The 24,104-nt window shown below is 47.5% G+C and overlaps 1 protein-coding gene across 2 annotated transcripts in view; it reads right to left on the bottom strand.

The window, feature by feature from the left end:
* The window catches only part of RFTN1 (raftlin, lipid raft linker 1), a 195,024-nt gene that overhangs the window by 40,059 nt on the left and 130,861 nt on the right, over positions 1-24,104 (bottom strand). For both annotated transcript variants that reach the window (XM_034994118.1, XM_034994108.1), the window contains exons 5-6: positions 17,626-17,965; positions 9,498-9,701 (exon numbers count right to left, since the gene is read on the bottom strand). In XM_034994118.1, the coding sequence (XP_034850009.1) occupies positions 9,498-9,701; positions 17,626-17,965 (544 nt within the window). The remainder of the gene's footprint in view (positions 1-9,497; positions 9,702-17,625; positions 17,966-24,104) is intronic.

Raw genomic sequence — 24,104 nt, 5'->3', positions numbered from 1 at the left:
TTAAATACTATGTGGTCACAAAAAAATCATGGGAATTTAATGATTCAGAAAAATTCCTTAGAGACAATGTTATAAAGAAAAAAAAACAGGATACAGGACTACAGTATGAGCTGTATGTGAACTTTTATGTTAAAAGGGGTTAGACAAACAAACTTTAAGGAAATACATAAAATCTAGTAGCAGGTATGAGTGGTGGGATTAAGTACAATTTGCATTTCTCTTTATCCTTTTCTACAAGGTTAATGCAAGAGTTAACACAAGCATAATACCAGTTAACAGATAACACACATGAAAAATAATTTTCTTTTTCTCTCCTCTACATGGCTCTTGAAGGCAGAACTAGATCAGAAAGTTTTAGGAACTATGGGGAGAAAATTTTAGTATAATATAAATAGAACCTTCCTTACAGTAAACTAAAAAATGGAAGATAAAACCTCAGAAGAGTGAACACTGTGTTAACTGGAAGCATTCGAGCTTATACTGAAAACCTTTCTAGCTACTCATTCATTCATTCCAATGCCTACCTAGCATCAATTTCATGCAAGATACTTCTGTCCTCACTGGCGATCTTGCAGGCAGCAAGACAAATGAAGTCTCTGCCCCTTGGAGCTTACCTTGCAGTGGGGGAAGGGCGACAGCAACATAATGTCACAGGTGATAAATGCTATGAAAATATAAAGTGGGCTAAGGGGAGGGAGTGAAGGCAGAGGCAGTGGTTGGCTATTTTTGGAAGAGGTGACCGGGGCAGGTCTCCCCATTTGGAGTAGAGATGGAACTTAATTAAGCAAGGAAGCCTTATGGATCTTCAGGGTTTGAGAGTTCTAGGTAGAGGACAGAGCTGGAGTAGAAATGCACAGTGAATGAGGGGCAGCCAAGGACCGCAAGAGCAATGGAACCATGAGAGAAGGAAGTCAAGATTAAGATGACTGGTGGGGAGACCAGACAACGAGGGGCTTATCCATGTGACTTGTGTGGCCAACGGGTTATTAGCAGGTATGATGCAATAGGGGCTTGGCAAGTGCTTGTGTGGTTGAGCTTCATCTTTTCTACCTCTGTCACCACTTTGAGAGGACATGCCCCAGCGAGGCCGTTGGTTCCAAGAAGTTGAAAGACTCATGGAACGGAGCTGCCCCAGTGGAGCTCAGCTTAGATCAGCTGACCCACAGACCTGAGAGGGGGCCCTGCTAAGATCAGCAGAACTGCCTCATGGAGTGGCTCAGGCCAACCCACAAATATGACAGAATAAATCATTACTGTTTTAAGCCAATGACTCTGGAGTGGTTTGTTGCCCAGCATTATTGTGGCAAAAGCTGACTGATGCAATGCCCAACCTAAACCTAAAAAATAGGAGACGGGTATACTTTTGGTTGGCTTGGGGGTATTCTTGATTATTCCAGAACGATAGAGAGGCCTGACCAGCTCAACAAACCACAGCTGTGAGAGTAATTCCTGGAGTACAGCAGCCTTATCCAGATACTATTCCAACCTGACAGGATAATACTCCATTTCAAGTAAGAGCAATGTAAGTTAATCAACACCATGCTCCAGTTTCTTATTTGTTTCCTTAAATGAGAGACTGTTATCAAAGAGCTTTAGCCAAAGTGCTAAGCTTGCCTCTCTCATCTGCTCTGCTAAAAAGTCTTCCCCAAGTGTTTGCTCGATGCCCCCCTAAGAGACGTTTTACAGAGATAACCAGGGAAGAACAGGGCTCCTCTTCAGCTGAACCACATTACAAGTATTTGGGGCTTCAGGATAAGATGGACCATCGTCAAGCTCACTTTTAAAGTTCCGGGTAACAAAGATCCAGCTGGAGCTCCTGCCACAGTAGGAATGCCCTATAGAACCACTTTGAATAAAGCTTTCCCGAGTCCTGACCTGGGGATACTCGAGACTAGAACAGACTCAATGATTCCCTCAGGATTATACCAACAGAGCACAAATTCCCACAAGGCTTCTACCAAAAGATGTTCTCTCCAATTTCCAAAGTCTTTACATACAAATCTCCTCAACGGAAAAGCTGCAAGCCCTTAAAAGTTGCCTACCATGTCCTTGACGTACTAGAGAACATGCTCTGACAGAATTATGATGATGTGTATTCAGCCTGCCAACAGCCCTGCACAGCAGAGCTGGGGTCCAGAAGGGGGAAGGAGTCACTGCCGCTCAGCCAGACTTCCTTCCCCTCCTTCCTCCCAGGTCACAGGCCTGGAAGGACGACTGTGTGGTCAGTGGAGAGAGGTATGGCCAAATGTGGGCTGTGAAGTTGGAATAAACCAGGTCCTTATTTACCAGCTGTCTCATCCACTGTCGGCTCTCCAGCCTCTCAGCCCACCACTCTGCTATTCTGAATCCAGAGTGCTGATTCACTTACTTAACTATGAAGCAAGTTCAGAATGGCTGTCAAAATTTGATCATCTGTAACAGCAAAAAAGTCAATGAACCACAGAGAGCAGACAGCTGGGCTTTTAAAGAGCCCCTTGTTTTGACGGCCTCGTCCACTCTCCATCTCCTCATTCCCTTCGCTGTCTCAGCCATGCTGTAATGTGCACCGAGTTGGGTATAAATAGGTCTAGCTTAGAGGGAAGGCTCCCAGTGTAAAAGGTTAAATCACCCTACATCTATGGAAAACACTCCATTATCACTGCATTTTTTATTAAAGTAAAGATGCTTCCCTACTGTGCACAGAGAGCTATTTGCCCTGGTATTGTATAAATATTTGATGCCGGTCTTTTGGCAAAAGGCCACCTTAACATTCCAAGCTTGTGATTTACAAGAAGGATGTGCAAAAAGGAGATTTGCCCTATTATTCCAAGAAGTAAATTCTGGGGGGCAACCGCTCTTCCCCCGCAGCCTCTGGGACTTAGCGAGCTAAGCTTCGGGCTTATCCTCGTGGTGTTCTCCAAAATCCAGCTAGAAACGTGCACAAAGTGACAAGTGGTCAATGTATGTGGTCTAGTTTTGCGGGATGAAATAAAAAGTCACCATTCTCCTTTTAACGAGCTAGACTGGACTATATTGTCCCTACTGGGGTACCCAGCCTAAGAGATTTCCTTGGGTCTCTGAGAGCCCCTGTTCCCCATCAGAGGCTGCTTACAGCACCACCCTGGTGCCAGGAATGGTGTGTGCCAACTGCATAACCATAACTGTGCATGCTGTCATACCGACCTGCAACCCCCACCGTAAATGGGGTCACTGGTCACCCAACCCCACGTCATGGTACCATGCTGCTCCCCAACCATAATACCAAGCCCAATTGACTGACATTATCAAAAGAGTGAGCAGGCCTACTGCCTCCCTCCTCCCGAGCCCTCATGGCTGCTCCTGGCCTGCCTGAGTGACCTAGAGGAGGTATTCCCCCTCTTCAGTTACAGCAAGGTGAGCCTGCAAGTGCAGAGCCATTTGGCCAACCAGACAGGGAAGAAATGCGCTGGTGCAGGGCTTGCTGGTTGTGAGGCATGAGACCAGGCACAGTTGACAGTTTCTCATTGAATCTTTCCCCCAAATCTGCAAGGCGACTCACTCCCTCTTAGTGAGTGAGTGAATGGTAGGCCACAGAAGTTCAATCATGTGTCCATGTTCAAACGGAACTCAGGGGCCAAACTAGATCTAAAATGTGGTTTGTTTGATTCCAAAGCCTATGCCGTTTCAATCACGGACAGAGAGTCACTGAGCTACCACTCTATGCTGGGCGCTGAGGCTCCAGCTGGGGGTCATGATGCCCAGCCCGGGTTCCTAGCCTTGCAGAATTACCTGACCACTATACCATATTCCACGCTTGGTGTTTTGGGTGGCGTCTTAGTGGAGTCACAGTGAGACTGGCCTTAGGGCTTCAGTTTGGGGTTAAATCTGTGCAGATGGCATGACTTCCTCTATGGGACAAAAAATAAAAACATACTTGGACGTGGATCAGTTGTACATATCAACACAAGAGATCGTGTACAGCAATGAGAAAAAAATGATCTGCAATTACGTGTAAAAATGTGGATGAATCTCACAAATACAGTGAGTGAAAGAAGCCAAACACAAGAAGGGCATTCATTCATATATTCCATTCATATAAAGTTTACAACTCATCTCTGGTGTTTCAAGTTGCGACTACGGTCACTCCCGGGGGGTAGGGACTATAAGGGGCATGAGGGGGGCTTTTAGGGGGGCTGGTATATTCTCTTTCTTGCTCTGGAGCTGGTTACATTGTAGAAATCTACTGGGCTATATCTTTAAAATGGGCATAGTTTTTCTGTATGTGTGCAATACTGCAATAAAAAGTTCATTCGAAGGGGCGCCTGGGTGGCTCAGTCGTTAAGCGTCTGCCTTCGGCTCAGGTCATGATCCCAGGGTCCTGGGATCGAGCCCCGCATCGGGCTCTCTGCTCCACGGGAAGCCTGCTTCTCCCTCTCCCACTCCCCCTGCTTGTGTTCCCTCTCTCTCTGTGTCTCTCTCTGTCAAAAAATAAATAAAGTCTTAAAAAAAAAAAGTTCATTTGAAGATGTGCTATGGATACAAGGGAAAATGCATTTATGGCATAAGGAAACTCTCCCCCCAACATTGGTGAGTGGCTCCTCTGAAATAGGAGCCATGCCTATAATCAGTAGGCCAAACATTCCCAGAGATGGCCATGTTCCAAGGGAGTGGCTGCTGGAAGCACCTGGAACTGCCTCATCTCCCTTCCTTTCCATTCCGCCTACACCTAGCTCTTCAATCCCCCAGGCTCCTGTGATGCGCACTCTAACACCAGCTTCTCCCCTCATCTCCATCGGCATTACTGAACATCATCCGGAAACTTTTATCGATCACCTTCTGTATACGGTGCGTGGTTTACAACCCCTGGGGTGCTAAGAAGTATAGGACGCAGAACCCACCCGAGGGCTTGTAAGTATGTCTGTATAAAACATGTATCTCTATGTGTATTTTATTTGAAATAGGTACATTTTTTACAGGTGTATTTTGCAAATATAAAATAATGTAGGTTATGCTAGGCATCAAAAAAGATGATAAAAATACCAAATGCCATTTGGATTTAGATGCGGACGTTCTCGGGGAAGACAATCTTTCAAAAGGCTAGCAAAGGAGAGCCATCTAGGTATAACGTGTCTTCTGGTGAGGTGCAGCGTGTAAAACCCAACATCATCTGGAATGTACTGCAGTCACAGTGCTTCATTTATCAAGGCCTTAGAACGAAATGCCAGTTTGCAGGATATAGAGGCTAGAGAATTAGGTAAATGACATCACGAGGCACAGACCGGACAAATAATGCAGGACATTCTGCAGCGTAAGAGGCTGGGTTTATTTCAAGCAGTGAAGGTCATAAAGAAATGACTCTTTTAGGTCAAAGAGAAGTGAGGCCATGGTCACCATATGCAGCACAACCTGGTGGACTGGATTCTGGTCTGAACCACCTGCTGCAAAGGACATTTTGGAAACAACAGAAAACATCTGAATGTGGGCTGGGTAAGGATGATACTGCCAGAGATGTAAGGACTGTGGGGCAGGAGAGGGTGAGGGGAGGGCCGGGGGAGTGAGGGAAGGAGAGTCAGGACAGGGCCAAGGGAGCATGGCGCGAGGGCAGGGGGAGGTGGGGACGAGGATAGGGCAAGGGTAGAATAAGGAATGCAGAGCAAGGGCAGGGCCAGCCAGGGGACAAAGGGAGGACCCGCGCGGGCAAGGAGCATTGGTAGCCAGTGATGGTGGCAGGGATTCTGCTGGCCTGGAGGCCCTTGGTTTTAAGAAAGCAGGCTCCTGGGGGGGTCTTCAGATGGTGGGCACCCAGGTCCACCTTGCCCTTCCCCTTGGGAATAGCCACCTGACTCCTCACCAATGGCAGAAGGATTCCCCTCCTGGCCTCTCCCACCCTCTGGAAGCAGAGATTCTGGTCTTTGTCTCACTGGGTGGTGTTTCTGTGTTTCTGTCCGCCCGGCTGTCTGACCTACCCCTGGACTCATCCACACAGGAGGCTGGCAACCCAGGTCCTGCTACCTCCCTAAAGGTGACTCTGGAGCTCCCCTCCCTTCCCCAGGGCCACCAAGGCCTCCCTGGGAGGCTAAACCTCTTGCCAACACGGTCATTTCTTTTACCTCCTCCTCATGTTCCTTTTCCCTCCCTTTCCCCTTCTTTCATCCTACTACTTTCTTGCCACTTACTAACCTTGGCAATGCCTTAACCACTCTGTGCCTCAGTTTCCACAGCCGTGCCACAGGGATAACAACAGTAGCTGCTTCACTGAGTTATGGGGATTAAATGAGTTCCTATGTTTGAACTGCTTAGACCAGCACCAACACAGAGTAATTGCTAGGTGTCAATTAGCATGATTATGCTTCACTTTTATCTGTGTTTTGGCTTGCCAGGGCCCAAGGGCACAGTCTCCCCAGCCCAAGACACCTGGTCCTTCTAAGGCTTAATAATTGACCCTAGCAGAGGAGCCTAGAGACTCAGCAAAGGCCCAAATTTAAGGACCATTCAAGTCTTTCCATGTCCTGGGGGTAAAGGCTTGAAAACAGAAGCTGGAGTCTTAACTGAATAATTCAGGCTAAAACATCACCCTGTTTATGGGACAAAGTTCTCATGAGTTTTATGACTCTGTGGGAGGCGCCTGGGTGGCTCAGTTGGTTGGGCGACTGCCTTCGGCTCAGGTCATGATCCTGGAGTCCCGGGATCGAGTCCCGCATCGGGCTCCCTGCTTGGCAGGGAGTCTGCTTCTCCCTCTGACCCTCTTCCCTCTTGTGCTCTCTATCTCTCATTCTCTCTCTCTCAAATAAATAAATAAAATCTTTAAAAAAAAAAAATGACTCTGTGGGAAATATTTCAGAGTACAAATATCCATTTAAGAATCAAGACTGGTGTTTTTCCAGATGGTAAACAGCTTAAAGATGTGCTTCCAACTCTGCCAGGTTTACTTGTAAGGACACTAACTATCTTATTAGAAATAGGTCCCTTTTTAGAATTATGATCAGCTTGCCTTTTTTTTTTTTTTAATTCTGGGAAAAGAGCATATGCATATTTCATCCCTGGCCAACGGAAAACTTGGGCTTTTCCAGAGCAGAAACACCCTAACCCACTGAGCATTACTCCCAAGTCACATTCCCCTCCCATCCGAAGCACACAGGGTGAAATTGCATTTGGATTTTGAGTGGGTTTAAATAAATGTTGTTCTGAGAATGTTGCAGCCATCCCCGAGACCAAGCCGGGCAGCTGCGGTGGAGCTTGGGGCTCGGCTTCCAGTTGCACTTGCCAGGGGAAATTTCATGTTCTGTCTTCCAGGCAGAAGGGCTGAATTTCATGCAGCTAAAGCCAAGGGAGGATATAACAGCATTTCAAACACTCCAGTCAAATCTGAAGAAAAAACTCTATGAATTATCTGTGTTTTTGGACTCGAGGTCAGAGAACAGGGTAGGAGGAAGGAGGAGGGAGTGGCCTTGATTGCCAAAGCCATAATGGCCCAAAAGATGATAAATGGCATTGTGAACTTTCGAGGTGTCCTCAGCTTGCCGCAGACATGCTGGGCAGCAGGACCAGAAAAAATTTCCCTTTTGACACCTGAATTCTCCAAAGCGGGGCTGCCTATGTAGCCGCTCTGCTCAGTGAGTCACTGAACATCTTTAAGATGTTAGTACAACTAACCATCAGTTTCCCAGGGAGATATTTAAAAGGGCGTATGGCCACAGAGAGCCTCTACGGGCCTAAGGGGAAATAAAAGGAGTCGTTGACACCACCCAAGATGGGTGATGGGGCATCCCCGCAGGAGGCAGGAGCGAAGGGGCTCCTCCCCGGCCTCCCCTAAGGCCAGTGAATCAAGGCTGTAAACATCTGTTGCAAGTAGATGCCACTAGTGTTTTATGGTGCATCTCAAAACAGACTGCGATGTTCTCTGGCCTCCAGAACCTCCCCAAGGCCCCAGGGAAGGCTTCCTTGTACAGAGGGAGGCTACCAACCTTGCTAGCAGAGAGTCAACTTGGCTCTTCATTAGTTGTATTAATGAAATGCATACCCTAGAACCACACCAATATACAACTAGCCACTAAGAACATACAGTAATTTATATTTATGTGCTTTGAAGTGGTCAAGAGCCAGTGTGGCTGGTGGCTACCATGTTGGACAGCACAGATACAGAACTTTCCTATCATCACAGAAAGTTCTGTTGGGCAGTGCTGCTTGACAGTATTCTGAACGAGCCAGCCACCTTTCTTACATCATTCACCCATTCCACAAATGGTTCTGGCCCCTTATACTTACAGTGCTTGCTGCTATCGTATTAACGTGTTAACATGAGATACAGATATTTAGATAGGAACAAGGGACTCGCATCCAAAATTAAGACCTGTCTGTGCTGTACAGTGTTCCAAGGCTTCTGATGATTTAAAGCGTGTACCTTCCGAATTAAGACTGATGTCTCTTCCGCAGATGTTTGCTGGCATTTCAAGGATTGCAAATAAGGTAGAATCCAAACTCTGTTCCTGACTCTGCTAATTCTTGGAGAGAAAACTGCTCGACAACCAAGACACGGTGCTGTCAATTCCCCCTGCCAGCTTCGGCTGGGATCAACAGATTTGGTGTTACATTTCACTTAGGCATCCTGCTGACTGGTAGCCCTCAGGATCCTAACATGCTGGCATGTTGGCCCCACTCCCCAGACTGCCTCCCAGCTTTGCTGCACCCTAGTGACTCAGCTTGCCATTGTGTTAACCCCAAACCCTTTCTTTGCCTGACACACTTCCCCGCTGTGGGCACACCCTCTCTCTGCCTTAGAAGAGCGGCCGTCAATAGGGCTACTCCATGCAGCCACCCCCAGAGGGAACTCATTACTGAGGAGGGGGCACTGGGTGCCGTGAGACCCAGAGACAGTGTGTGTCTCTACAGAGCTTACAGAAACGAGGCAGTTCGATTCGCTTCCCTGGGGTTAATTCCAAGGTGCTTCTGCTGCTACTTCCAACAGTAATAGTGTCTACAAACAATTTGCACTTTTGGAGTGGCATGATCCCAGGGGGTAATTAACAAACGGGAAATCATCTTTTTAAAAGGCTTTAAAAGCAACATGGATTGGAGGCCACCATCAAAAACACAGAATCATTGGGCGCCTGGGTGGCTCAGTTGGTTAAGCGACTGCCTTCGGCTCGGGTCACAATCCTGGAGTCCCAGGATCGAGTCCCGCATCGGGCTCCCTGCTCGGCGGGGAGTCTGCTTCTCCCTCTGACCCTCCCCCCTCTCATGTGCTCTCTCTCATTCTCTCTCTCTCAAATAAATAAATAAAATCTTAAAAAAAAAAACAAAAACACAATCATTTCCCTTTTGCTGTCATTTTAGAAGATACCTGGCTGACTCCTAGAAAGGTTCAGGGGGCACAGGTGGTGGGTTTTGTAGACAATTCCTCCAAATGCGTTAAGGAGAAATCAAATGCAGCGAGTTTATCAGCTGCGGAGCTTTCTGAATGGGGCAGGCTCCGAAGGCGGGCTAAGATGAAAAGAGAAGCAGAGTTGGTGAGGGCCGCCCAAGGTTTGTAACTTGCATACCATTGACCATGCCAAGGTAGAAGACCGCATTCACCAGCATGCCTCCTTTCCGGAAGTGGTCACTCATGTGCTCTAACCAGTTGGCGTCCAAGCCGCTCACCGTCTGGCCGTTCCTGGAGACCCGGAGAGGAATGCTGACGGGATAGTATTGCCGGCATTTCTGATGGCTCTTCGGTTTGTTGAAAAGGGCGAGGATCTCCATTTCTGTTGGGATTTGTAAAGGAAGTGGGAGAGAAGAGGTCAAACAGTGATAAAAACCTGCCTCCTCGGGTCTAGTGGAGCCTCTTAGGAGCTTGGAGAAACGCTGTCAGAGGTAAACTCTCTGTTAGGGTGCACTGTTGCCAAATAATAACACCTGATTCCAGGTTGTAAGTTAGGGAGGCTTGAAAGGGAAATGGACGTCAAAGGTTGAGCTTCCAGTGGGGGACGTGGGTTTTGAATCTGGCATATGATGATGAACAACTGTTATCTGGGATCAGTTTGTACAGTCAGGTGTCTGTGAAGACATTGTAGACATTTCTAGGAACTCATACAGAGGTGTTTTGGGGGGAAAAAAGTGGACATATTTGGGTAAGAGCTGGTCTTTTTTAAAAAGGTGCATATACAGAGACACATAAAAATAAAAATACTGCTTTAATTCCAGGAACCTTGTACACCCCTGAACTCACTATTTATAAACTGCAGCGGTGTTTCCTGGGGCCAAAACCATAATACTTAATCAAGTACATCAAAAACACACCATTGATATGTAAAAATAAGTATGTTCCCATAAATGGGGGTTCCTGCCTGGAGTGGTAAGTAGATGGCACCGGGAGTGGAGCTCTGAGCTTTTCCTTCCTTCATTTATAGCTCAGTTCTTCAAAAATCAATACTCACTACCACCCGGCAGCTGACCCGCGCCAGCCGTACGTGCTGCTGGCCACGAGCGAGAAGCATCGGCCTCGAGGAACAAATACCTGGAATTTCAATCTAAGTCTTGAAGGTCTATTTTTGTGTTACTCATTTAGTCAAGCAATCAGAGTTTACTCAGCTTAAAAAGCTTTGCTCACACAGGCTAGTCAGGAATATGCTTTGGTTTCCAAAAATATCTATTGGAATAATAAGAAAATCCCCACCCTTCTTTCAAAGAAATATTTTAAAGGTCGTAAACAATGGTTGACATTAGCAAAAAGGACACAGCACACTCATGCTCCCTGCAGGGGAGACCGGGCCTCGTTCCACAGTCTGGGACGTGGTCTCCCACACTTCAGTCTCTCACAATTTTGCAGTATCCAAACATTAGCTGAATTATTATTCTTTTAAGCACAATCACTGTCCTTTAGTTAAATAAATGAATTTAAAAAGGAAACTTTGCTTCATGACCAAACAGCTACCACTTGCTATAAACAGAAGGGAATGATGAGGCACATTAACACCAAATATGTCCATCCACACAACATCTAAAATTATCCCAATAGGTATTGTATTCCAGGCAAAGGAAGTCTTTTACAGCTCTATCTGAGCAAACAGCAGCCGAGATCTCTGGGGAGCAATGCCAGGCCATGACACTTTGTCATCAGCAAGAGTTAAGCTACCGGGGGGACCATTTCAGGTCTTCCATTGGATAGAACCAATTAGGAAAGAAAGGTGCCCATCTTCAAAAGTGGCCACCTGGATTTTAAACAACCGAATCTGGCCTATTTATGATCCCCACTCCAAATTACCTTTCTCAGTCCACTCACCTGACTCAGGAAGCCACCTCTCACCAGTAGATGCTTTCACGCAAGAAATTAGGTCTTGGTGTACGGAGGTGGTAATCACTAGACTATATTCATGACTTTGAAATACACACTGGAGGAATGGAGTCGAGCAAAGGAAGGCTTGTAATGGAGCGGAATCAAGCAATGGATTGGAACTAAGGGGGACAGGATGTGAACTACAGGATCAGGCCTTGTCCAGTCCTTACGTGCTAGGGGTTCAAATAAAAGCCCCGGCTACTAAAGACAAGAAGATAAGCGATGCTTTAGTGAGTCCCTGACTTCATCTGGATTTCTTCCAAAGCAAACCCTGTAAGTTTCTGAGTGCCAGTAGTTTATTTGGGACGTGATCCCAGGAAACAGAGCGAGGGAGTAGGGGTAGGAAATAGGGAAGCGAGGGAAGCCAGTGAAGGGTGCATTAATGAGCAGGTTACTGCTATAGTAATTGGGACTCAGTTAACAGAGGCCCCTGAGACACTGTACAGAATACACCTCAGATTGCCTTACCAAGGCGCAAGGAAGCCTGGGCATTTATCCTCAGGAACTGAGAGCCACTCCTGAGGTACGAATTCCCTGGGGTTGTCCGGCCTGCTGGGGCATGTTCCCATTCCAGAGAACGCCTGCAGGCAGAGGCTAAGCCCACTGTCCTCAGGTGACCCCAGGGTGGGCCAGAGCACCAATCATCACAGTCTGCTCTAGTCAAGCACAAACACATAGAGATTAAAAAGAAAAAGAAATCACAGCCTCTGCACGGGAGAGGCGAGTGGAGAATTTGACCACGGCCAAAGTCCAAAAACACATGACAACACTTTATCACCCAGAAGGATCCCCCACTCACATGGCAAGACAGAAACACAACTTTCCCAAATGCATAATGAAACAGAAAAAGGGGAAGGGGGGCTGCTGGACGTGGGGTGAAGGGAAGGCAGAGACTGCCAGACAAGGTAGACAGCGCGGTGCTCACAGAGCCCCAGCCCTCCCATCAGGATCTTCCCCAGGGAAGAGGGCTGAAGCCAGAGACAGAAATAAATTTGTCAGGAAGGGAAGGAAATGCTGCTGGACTCAAGAGCCTCCAAAGCATTAGTAGCGATGAAATATTGGGAGAAACCTGATTTCAGATGCGTAACCCTTTAGTTAATTCCCCTTTCCCGCTGGAGCCCTGGCCACAATCCTCTCACTACTCACATGGAAACCGGCCAAGAGAAACTGTCCCCAAATGATGCCCTTTGATGTTTTAATATTCTGATTCTCCAGCACACATCATCACATGAGCAGGCACTGAGGGTTCCAAAAAGAAGTCCCAAGTTTGTTTAAATTTTCTCAGCTGCTCTGTGACTCTGCCATGACCCCAGCTGGAAGATTTTTCCAGACATGGGACAGAAAGTCCCAAAGGAGGGGGAAAGGCATTGTTTCTGAGAATGTTCTGAGAACAGCTGAAGAATCAGACTGGCAGAGCACCCAAGGAGCATCAAGACGGTCTTGCCTTTTATTTTTATTTGTCTTCGTGTCTTTCTCTTCCTCCCTGACACAGGGGGAGCTTGCCTCATGCTATTTAGATCCCCCCGTGCAGAAAAGTCCCTGTAATATGACAGGGGATACATACATGTTTGTTGGATTGACCTGAGCCAGACAAGTGCAACAAGCTAGGGGAGGAGGAGGGGTCTTGGGGCCTCCTGGGTGCTGCCAGCCTGATAGCCAGGCCCGCTAGGGCCTTGCTAAGCTTCTCAGGAGCAGGAAGGAAAGAGGGAGATGCCCAGTTCTGAAGCCCATGCCAGGCAGTGGGGATTTAGGCACAGGACAGAAGTCTGCAGTCTGTCTGCAAGTAAGGCCCCAGGGAGCCTGTGATTGGCAGGTAGCAGGCAAGCTGGTTGGGTCCGGGTGTTCCAAGAGACCTCCAGGCTGGAGGGAGGAGAGAGTTCAGCGTCTGGCTACAGCATGGGCCTCCAAGGGCTAGAGTGGGAGGAGGAGGAGGCTGGTGAGTTGGCTGGGTGGGAAGGAACATGTGGGAGTCGGACTTGACCTGGTAGTTGGACTGAGTGGGAGCTAAGGTCTGCTGAGGTCACAGGCAGGGGGGCTCAGATGAAAGGTTTGCACTGGGAAGCAGGGCTGTGGGCTCTGTGGTGGGACAAGAGGGCAGAAGGGCCTGGAGCCCATCCAGATTCCTGAATCTGAGAGAAACTGCTTCAGACTTCTGTCAGGCGCGGGTACGACCAGCAAGGCACATCTGGGCCTGGGTGGGGCCTGTTTGTGAGGACAAAGTAGGGGAACCACGGCATACGCAGGGCTCCACGGGAATCCCCTGGCAAGGACAGCGGTAGCCATCGGGCACTTTCACCTCCACCATCTGATGTGATTCTCCCAGCCCACGCGAGGGGCCACATCGGTTCTATGCCCAGAAACCTTAAGCGGATCCCCCAGGCATCACAAGCTGGAAAGTGGCAAAGCCAAGAGTCTTTCCAACCCTAAACCTTGCGCTGTTCCCAAATCTAACAAGAGGCTAATTTCATCAGTACACAGAAAGCAGGAGCTGCTGCCCACAGCTGGGAGCTCAACAGCTCTTTGATAATGGACTGACTGAAAGGCCAGAAAGATGGTGGCAGGTGGCAGATCCGGGAGGAGGCAGAACCACAGGGTAGAACCATCCTGGGGGCACAGGGAGGGGAGGGCGCTGGCCCAGCGCGGGAGGGGGGCCACATATCAGAAAGGCCACACTCAGGAGGACACCTCCTCCCCCCACACACACAGTTAGCTGGCTGCCAGGAAGGCCTACTGAATAAAATACAACTGAGGTCACTGGCTCAGGTTTCTGGCTGGCATTTCTAAGCATTTTAAGTGACTAGGCACAGGATAGGAAGGGCAGCGCTTGGAAGATGTTTGATAATTATTTCAGTGACAGTGAGAACAATCTGAATTTGTGTGGACCTTTCTGGCCTCCTTGTTTCTCTGACTGAAGATGTCGCAACAGAGACGCTGAGGGAAGGACAGACAGGAATGTTGCAGGCCAGGAGAGAAGTGACAGGTGGACATCTGGGGCGCCTTCTGAACCTTTCCCTGCACAGGCCTTCCCCACCTGGCCTGTTCATTACAGATGAAGAAAGCATGCTCCCATCAACAGAAATGCATCACAAGGGGCCATTTGTGCTCTTCTGAGCAGAGCTGCTGGGGGTGCTGTGTGTTCACCATAAGGCAGGGGCAAATGTGGGAAGGGCAGCGTCCAGGAGTGGGGCCCCGGGCTGTCCCTGCACCAGCTCAGCGGATCCCTGTGCAGCAAGGACACTGAACCCTCAGGAAATTCTCCAGGACCAGGAAATAAGTCAATGATCAGGAAGAGAACCACATGATGGGTCTCCAGAGGGACCTGCGTGGGCAAGGAGAACATAACCTCTGGATCAGAGCGGCCGTTCAAGAGCCCACGGGGTTGGGGAGGGCCCGCATGCCCTGTGTCTGGATGGCGAATTCGCTGGCGAGCCCTATGTGAGCAGTTGCAGCCTAGACCCGGCTCCCCTAGGCCTCCTATAAAGGAAATAAATTAAACGAGGGGAAGGAGGGGGAAAGAGGGAGACTCCCTCTGGATTTTTTTTAATTGTCTTGCTGTGATTGCCTATTTAAGCCCACCTGGCAGAAAGAGGAGTAAAAACACTTCACCCTCCTTAGGGGGCCCTGAGAGAAAGGCAAGCTGAAAGCTGAGCAAGCAGCAGGGAGGTGAAGCTGGGGGGATGCGGGGGGCAGGGTGATGGTGCAAGGAAATGGTAAGACTTCTCAGGAAAGAGATTTAGGAGAGAAGCTGGGGTCAGGTGAAGGCCATGATCAATGCTGACAGGGCCCCTGCCTGTCCGGCCTTCGGGAGGCTGGATGCTCAAGCTAGGAGATAAAATTTCACTACATAAGGGCATGGAAGGTGATTTTCCTTATCTGCGAAACGGGCTTAATAATCACATCCGCCATCATAAAGCTGTTGTGAGGCACCATCAAGATGGCACATCGGAAGAACTTAGACCGGTTCACCCAGAGAGATGCCACCATCGTGACTGCTGTCTGCCCATCCCCCTCAAGGCATGTATTTGCACCAGTAATGCCTGTGTGTTCATGAACTGATGAAACAAGTCCAAAGGCTCATTTATGCCACGCAGCGAGGAATAAAGGATAGCAACGAGCTGCCAAAATTTCAGAGACCTGAAATAAAAACAGTTCACACTTAGAGTCAAGCAGTGCTGAGTGCCTTAAATGTACCCCTCACTTAACCTTTCAACAAGAAACTATTGTTCCGTCTCTATTTACCAGGGTAAGAAACTGAAGCACAGGAGGGTAACTTGCCCAAGACTGCCTAGGTAGAAGGTGGCAAATGGAATCGATATAAGTGGAGTCTAGATTCTTAAAGTTTATTGAGAGGGAGAGGGAGAGAAAGAGAGAGCACCAGCAGGTGGGAGAGGGAGAGGGAGAAGCAGGGGAGCCCGACCCGGGGCTGGATCCTGGGACCCCAGGATCACGACCTGAGCTGAAGGCGGACACTTAACCGACTGAGCCACCCAGGTGCCCCCAGAGTCTAGGTTCTTAACCACAGTGCTACCTGCCTCTCAATGACTCCTGCCTTTTTCTCCTGGAGGGCCTATGCCTGCCCTGAACCTTCATCCTTGCACGCTCCTCCAAGGAGGCCTATCTTCCTTCTGGGGATTCAGAGCAACACATCCAGCCCAACACCAATGACAAGATGCAAGTTTCTGGGATAAGACTTAGACATGCATCAGGAGGCACACACAGGGTCTCAGCTACTCTGGAGGGAGCAGAAGTCCACCTCAAACAGTGTAAAATGAGACATTTTACACTTCAGTACATATTTAAGAGGGATCCAGACCTTGATTAAACAACAGTCATAATATAGCCCAGAATGGAGGCCGTGCCAATCTCCCCCTCTAAATCAACTTTGTAAAGAAGCCCAGAATGAACCATCCCACAGTTTCCTTTTCAGGAAGTACTGACCTAATATAACAAAAGAAACTGTTCCACCTTCTTTTCTATCCTCAAAGCATAAACTGTTCCTCATCATTAATAAGAGGCTAATTTTGGATCCCCTGGGTGGCTCAGTCGGTTAAGCAACCAAGTCTTGATCTCAGCTTAGGTCATAATCTCAGGGTTGTGGGATCGAGCCCTACGTCAGGTTCCATGCTCAGCAAGAAGTCGACTTGTCCCTCTCCCTCACTCCTCCCCCTATCCTCTCTCTCTCTCAGATAAATAAATAAATAAGAGGCAATTTCAAGAATCAGTAAGTGAATAATAACATTAACCAGGAAGATTAAGGCTAAGGAGAAAGGCCTCTCAAGGCCTGGGGATCTCTTGGCAGTCTTGTTGCTTGTGCACCTTCCAAAGGCTGGAAGAGGCCACGAAGCTCATACGAGTGCCCGACTCTAAGGAAATAGCTGGATGCTAGATTCTTCCAGAGAAAGATGAGGAAAGGGAATTACAGGGAAATGGACAGAAACTTCACTCACCATAAACTGAGGGCCTCAGTAAATCTTGTTAGTCTATGAGCATCTCACACACGGGAGACCGAGTAGAGAGGTATAATGGATGGTGGTTAAGGCAGCTGGGCTCACAGACCAGCTCTGCCAGTTTCCAGCCTGGGTGAAGATTTACTCTCCAAGCCTCAGTCTACTCAGCTGTAAAATGGGCAACGATACCACAGCAGACCCACATCACAGTGCTATAGAGAGAACTAAGAGATCAGTCATGTGAAGTGCTTCCTGGTGCAGGGCCTGGGACGCAGGAAGTACCAGTAACTGCTGGCTACTATCATCGTTGTTGTATTGTTATCTGGAACTGCCATCCTAACGTGCATGCTCTAGCGGCTGTTACAATGTAAGAGGATTCACATCTCGGGGGCCTCTCCCTGGCCATGTTCTCTCCACAGTGCTGATCCGTCAACTAGACACACTCGTGAAATCTGGTTCTTTACAGCCTAGTGAGTTGAATCACCAGTTTCCTGCACAATTCGTCCTCAAAACTGTCTTTCTTGATTTCTCTCTTTAGGGAGATACTCAAAGTAAATGTACCAGAAGTGGAGCACAGGTTCTGCATTGGTGCCTGGCACATGAACGCTTCCTGTGCTAAGAGCGAGGTTGTTTGAGGGCAGTGCAAGAGTGTGGGGATAAAACCCCTCAAGTTCTAGAATCCACTTCATATGTGAAGTCAATTTCATGTGGTTCTGCTGTCCCGGAAGTCACGATGGCGGTAAGCCATCAGTCAGGAGGCCCAGACAAATCCAGTTTCTCCTGCGGGATGGACTGCTGTCTGTACACTCTCATTCCATTTCTTTTTCCTAAAATGCCATGGGGATTACTGGAAAGCTGTTAGCCTCTCTGTAAGTGGGTCAAAAGCCCCTGTGCTGACATACTTACTTCCCGAGAGTGGCTCCTCACGCACTTCCAACAGGTCACCATCCGGCCCATCCAGAGCTTTGCTCATCCTGTGTGGAGACCATTCTGCACCGTCCCCTTCTCCGGGGGGCAAGCTGGGTTGCTCGGCAATGGGCGTCTCCCCTCTGGGGCCCTGGCCTGGCTCCTGGCCGCTGTCTGTCCCTGCCGGAGCGCCTGCGTCCTTGTCATCCCCGCACCTGCCCGGCTCCTTTTCCGCAGCTCTGGTGTCTTCTTGGGGCCTGCTGCCTGCTGACTTCACAGGGCAACCGTACTGAGGTATGACACCGACGAATTTCAGGCCCTGACTCGCAGCCTCCTGGACCTGTGAGGCAAACAAAATGAAGGGGACCGCGTGAATGGGATGTTCTATCAAAGGGGGACATGTGCAACATCCAAAACACCTCGCTGAAGGCCTCTGTGGATACTTGCGTCTGAACATGAAATCTCTCAAGGTGGCAGATGCTCCAAGTCCCCTGTAGGCAGTGGCCACACCCTAAGCCTGGCCCCACTCGGGACAGACAGCATGGGGCTTGCTCTTTTTAACTATGAAGCATGTGGTGAGACAGGGCTGAGATTACATCTCTTCGAAATACTGCATTAGTCCCCTACTGGTTATTTTTTTTCTAAGGGGCTGCAAGAAGGTTCTAAAGGATGAGTTGGAACAAAGTTTGAAAGAGGAAGTTCATTTTGGTAAGTTTATTTTTTTCATTATTATTTTTTTTTTCTGATGAATCACCTACTTCCTGCCAATCAGGCTACTGTATAATCCAGTAGGTCTATATAGCCATATACTAACTACCAGATGATATTTTATGACCCAAAGAGCTTCCTCTTTTAAACAATTGTTTTGGCAGAGAAGGGCGGAGGTGGGGAAAATCACCACTGTGTGAAAGCTGGTGTGCACGTTCCCCACAGTGGGGAAATCTGACCGACACCTGCTCCGTGGTGCTCTCCGCCTCAGCCAAAGGCACTCGAAAACCACGCTGGGCCCTCAGGTGTTGCTTGGGCAGACTCGTGACTCTCCAGCCATGGTACACACCATCCAGTCTCAGTCGCAGGTAACTTGCTTCTCACTTCCTGAGCCCCTGAGATGGGGGGGCTAACGGCCACGCAGAGTACGAAGGCACTTTAACTCGTCCCTCCCTGACAAATACCCCCAGGCAACTGAATTTAATAGTCGCAAGGGAAAGAAAAATGGAAAGTAAGAGCCTAATAAAATCAAGCAAGAGCCAGCCCAAACTAGGAAATCGGCTTTAGGGGACTTTCCGGGGGAGGATGCTCAGGTCATTTTACAGATAAATCAGAAAGTGAAGACCTCAGTTATATAAGTCTTAGTCACCAACCCCCGAGTTGATGAGCTCAGAAAATCTTGAGGCTTCTGCAGTGGTCATCCACCGTCATTTGAGAATTAGTAAGAAACGCCCTCATGGAGCTACTCTAAGAGACAAGCAAGCCAAGGCAGCCCTCCTTGGATGAACCGCCCTAACTTTAAGCTAAAGGTCATTTCAGTTCAACACTACACATTCTGGAAAGCAATCTAGAGCAATTACAAATGTACAGTCCAGTCTTTCTATAAAGTCTAGCCTGTGCTAGAAATAATGACAACAATAGTAGGAATTACCATCTAGTGCAGACCTGCTATGTCCCAGGCACTGTACTAGGCATTTTCCATAAATTCTTCTGTTTAATTCTTCAAAGACCATTACAAAAAAGAAACTTTCCATGAAACAAACCCCTTTCCATTCTGAAAATTCATTTTTCGCCCATTAATCTGTGATACCCACCTACTTTTAGAAATTGTTTTGGAAAGCTTCTGAAAGAAGACACAGGTAACAAAAGTTTTCAAAAGGAAAGAGGGGGAGATAATTACTGTCCAAGAGCCTTAGTTTAAGGGAGGCTGAGCTACTGTCTACGAAGCCTTGCTCTGAGCTTCCTGGCAACATAGGCAAAGCGATGGATCTTAAGAATCACAAATGAAATGAGGAAACATGTGAGGTCCCTAAGAGAGAAGCATGATTTGCTGGTGAGGAACAGAGAAATTTGTTGTAGGACTCTTGTAGAACCATGGAATAAAATGTGCCTTCCTCAGTTTTACAGAAAATGAAGAGACATTTTTCTTACATCACTTATATACTCTTTTTTTTTTTTTTTAAGATTTTATTTATTTATTTGACAGAGAGAGATAGTGAGAGCAGGAACACAAGCAGGGCGAGTGGGAGAGGGAGAAGCAGGCTCCCCGCTGAGCAGGGAGCCCGATGCGGGGCTCGATCCCAGGATCCTGGGATCGCGACCTGAGCCGACGGCAGACGCTGAACGACTGAGCCACCCAGGCGCCCCACTTACATACTCTTAACCCTTGACCGACGGCAAGGACCTGAGGCTGCAGCACAGGGACGGAGCTAAAGTGAGGCGATCCAGGGAGTCGTGCATAGCTGCGCAGGCGCGGGCGAACGTCAGCGCTGGGGAACTGGGCCACCTTAGCGCTGACTCCTCCCATGCCCACCGCAGGGGACGGAGGTGGCTTTTTTCTCATCTTAAAATTTCTAAATCTGTGAATTTTTTTGAAAATTTTTAAAAAGATTTTATTTATTTATTTGAGAGAGAGAGAGAATGAGAGATAGCGAGCACATGAGAGGGGGGAGGGTCAGGAAGGAGAAGCAGACTCCCCGCCGAGCAGGGAGCCCGATGCGGGACTCGATCCAGGGACTCCAGGATCATGACCTGAGCCAAAGGCAGTCACTTAAACCAACTGAGGCACCCAGGCACCCTAAATCTGTGAATTATTTCACACCTGACTTGCCTACGCTTCTTCAGAAGGGGTTTGGAAATGGGCTTTTTAAAGTTTTGCACACGTTATGCAAATTCTCAAGGCACTAAACCTGTAGTAAAAGTGAACGAAACCTAACGGCCACAAATTTTCATATGTGAGAAAATACTATTAATAATTTCCAGATGTAGCTCCTACAGGAAGGACAGTGAGCTCTCTCCCCGCAAGCTGCAGACCTCTGTTTCAGTTGTCAGGCCCCTACACTCCAGTGTGGCTCTCTCCTTCCTCAACCGCAACACTGTCAGCACCTGGCCCACTTGCAACCAGCCCCTGCTATGCGTGTCTCACCACAGACAAGACGCCTCTGACTACTGAAGCATTTTTAAAAGCTGGTCCCACCGAGGGCTCGACAATAGGCCAGTCTCAACCTGAGTTATGGGGTTTGAAGGCAGAAAAGGCCTGGCTTGGAGCTCCAGGTGTGAGACTCTGGAACCAGAGTATATTATGTAACTTTCTAGGCCTCAGTTTTCTCACCCATAAAATGGGGTGGGGGAATCATACTTCTCTTGCAGTTGCTCTGAAGATTAGACGTTATATTTGGCAGGGGTGGGGAAGGAGAGAAGGTACTCCTGACCGTCACTGTTGCTCTACCCCCTCTCCTTATCGATCCCAGGCTTCCGTGATCCTGCAGAGACTGCTGACAGTCATCCAGAGTAAGGAGATGAGGACTCTGGACACAGGGTATTATCCCAGTCCTCTCCTTCTTTACTGGGACTTGAAACTGGAATCAGACATGTGCCCTTCTCCCACAACTAACTGGACAACCATCTTCCTTGGAGCTACTATACCTCAAACTTATCCTCTATGCCAGGGGTTCCCAGAGTGGGGTCCCATATTAGCACATCAGCTCAGCCTCACCTGGGAGCTTGTTAAAAATGCAAATTCTCAGGCCTCACTGACTCAGAAACCCTGAATCAAAACCTCCTTCAGATTTGGTCCCCAAATAGGTTTTTGCCTAGCACAGTATATTTCTGGATCATATCACGATCATGACATGAGGGTAGGGCCCAGAGACTTATGTTTTAGCAAGGCTTCAGGTGATTCCAATGCACCCCAAATTTGGGAATCAGTATTCTAGAATACACATTTCACACAGGAAGAGTTTTGTGCACTGCTGTGTCCCTAGTGCGAGAACGATGTCTGACATAGAGTAAGTATCTGTGGAATGAATGAATACACTAAACAATGAGTGAATATGTATGTCTCCTCTCCCAGAATGACCTCCTTAAAGGTAGGGGTGGAGACTGCTGAATTTTTCAGCTCCCGAATTCAACACACTGTATTAAGTTCCTACACTGGCCCAGACTAACATTGTACTTAGGTGCTGTGGGTACAAAATAGGAATCCCAACTCTCAAGAATATTCAGCCAATTATTATAAACAAACTTTAAAAACAATTATACCAACATGGCACAAAAATGCTTATTTTTATAATGTTATATTAAAAAAACCAAGATTCTAAACTTTATAGACACAATATCATGACAACTATGTAATATTTCTATTCGTGTGTAATTTTTCAAAATTTATCTAATGAGTATGCATATTACTTTTAAAATTGAAAAAAGTAAATACTCCACAAAGTTCTCATAGAGAATGATAAATATAGTAATGGATATAAAGGCATAGAAATGACAGTGATTATTTCTGCCTGAAGGGGAGGCTGAAAAGTTTCTGACAGGTCAGGACTGTAACAAATGAAATAATGTAATACAACAGGAAGAGGTGAGGAGTGTGACAGAATTGGAGTGTGTATGCTTCACCTTAGACAGTCAAATTCAATTTTTTTTTCCAAAATACTGTGCTAGGCAAAACCTATTTAGGGACCAAATCTGCAGGAGGTTTTGAAGGATGAATAGGAGTTCGCCAGATAGGTGAAAGAAAGGGCAATGCAGGTAAAGAGAAAGAAGGATCATCATGGGCAAAACTTGATGGTATGCAACAGCCTGATGTACTGAAGTAACTTCTATACACGAATATATCTGGATCATTGCAAGAGAAGCCAGGAGTGGGGGGTGGGGACTGGAAATCAGAAGGGCCATATCGTGGATGTCATTGAATGGCATGCCAACAAAGGCTGTGACTTCACCCTGCAGGCCAGCATATTCTTCAACTTTCCCACTGTAGTAACTCCAAGAGCAGAGCATGGAGGTCTGAGGGCAAAGCACAAGATTTCTTTGAATGCTCATCTTTTATCTTAAACACTAATGAGAATTTTGTATCCTGCACCATACTACTATACAATATCAAAACTTTTAAAAAGATGCCAAAGTTAAATGCCTCCCTCCCACCTCCATCCCAAGCCTTCCAGAGAAACTCATGTCTCAGGAATATGAAATGTATGCAAATATGCATAAATCTTTGCAGTTCTGCTTACTTCCTTTGGGTGGATTCCTGGAAGAGGAATTAATGGGTCAAGAGATATTAACTTTTCAGAGGCTTGATACAGGCTGCCAAATTGTTTACCAGAAAGGGGGAGTAGTCCTTTTTAACCAGAGGAACCGCATTTAGATTTTATAAAGATCAATATTTGGCTAGACCCTTAAGGGCTTTGACTCTTCTAACTCTAGTACAGCACTTTCTCTTTTTCTCTCTTAAGGTCATTTGACTGTTTTTGTTAAATGGATCCTTGTTTGTTTCTCATTCACTCATTCATTCATTTGTTCATTCACAGCCTTTATTGAGCAAATCTCCTGAGCGTACTAATGCGGGGCACCAGCTGCCATTTGTCGGGGTTCACCCTCAGCCACCTCTCCTCACCTCTCCTCACCCTATACTCCCTGTGGTGACCTCCTCTACTCACTTGGGTTTAGCCACTAGTCATGTGTCAATTATTCCCAAATCTGGACTCCCCAACTGTGACTTTCCTCTGGAGTTCACACCTACACAACCGATGATCATAGCTGTTGGGTCCACCACCACCCTCATCTCTCAAACTGGAGCCACAAATGTCTTCCTTAGCTCTTGCTTTTCTCTAACCCTGTGTTATCTGCTCACCACACCCTGCCAGATTTATCCCCCAGTGTTTCTGGAATCCCTCCTCCATTCTCCATACATCTAAAATCAATTTACCTCAGGCCTCATTCTCTGCTGCTGGACACTGCCATTCCTCCAAGCTACACCAGGTCTTCATGAGCATGGAGTCAAATCAATACAGAAGACCAAATCATGAACACCCAAGTCACCTCGTTATGGAATTCCCTGCAGACGGGCACAATTTCTCTAACAACTGTGATTATTAAAACAGTAACTGTCAACATTGTACAACTCTTCCAGAAAGAACTTTTATTAAAATGCATGATCTTATGCCCCAAATAATACCTAATGGAAGAGGAAACTGGCTCTGGGACAGTTATGTGACTTGTTGAACTACCCAGGGCTAATCACAAGGCAAAGTCCAGATTCAGCTCAGTATCCTAAATCCAACCCAATGCTCCTTCAACTGTACCACTCTTTCTACTTTATGTAATCTGACCTGTGCCGAGATGCTCAGTTTGATACCAGTGTAAACTGAAATACACCTGCACCCGCCTTCTTATTTCTGCTGCATTTAAGAACCACCACACCCCTGACACTTACAGGAGTATACTACTGGTTTAGGCAGCAAAAACGAAATAAGACCATTTTCAACTGA

The sequence above is a fragment of the Mirounga leonina genome, unplaced genomic scaffold (genome assembly GCF_011800145.1).
Source record: "Mirounga leonina isolate KUSES-001 unplaced genomic scaffold, KU_Mleo_1.0 Mir_115, whole genome shotgun sequence".
In the NCBI taxonomy this organism is placed as follows: domain Eukaryota; kingdom Metazoa; phylum Chordata; class Mammalia; order Carnivora; family Phocidae; genus Mirounga; species Mirounga leonina.
Note: the sequence above shows the minus strand (reverse complement) of the source record. Positions and strands in the feature narration are given on the sequence as shown.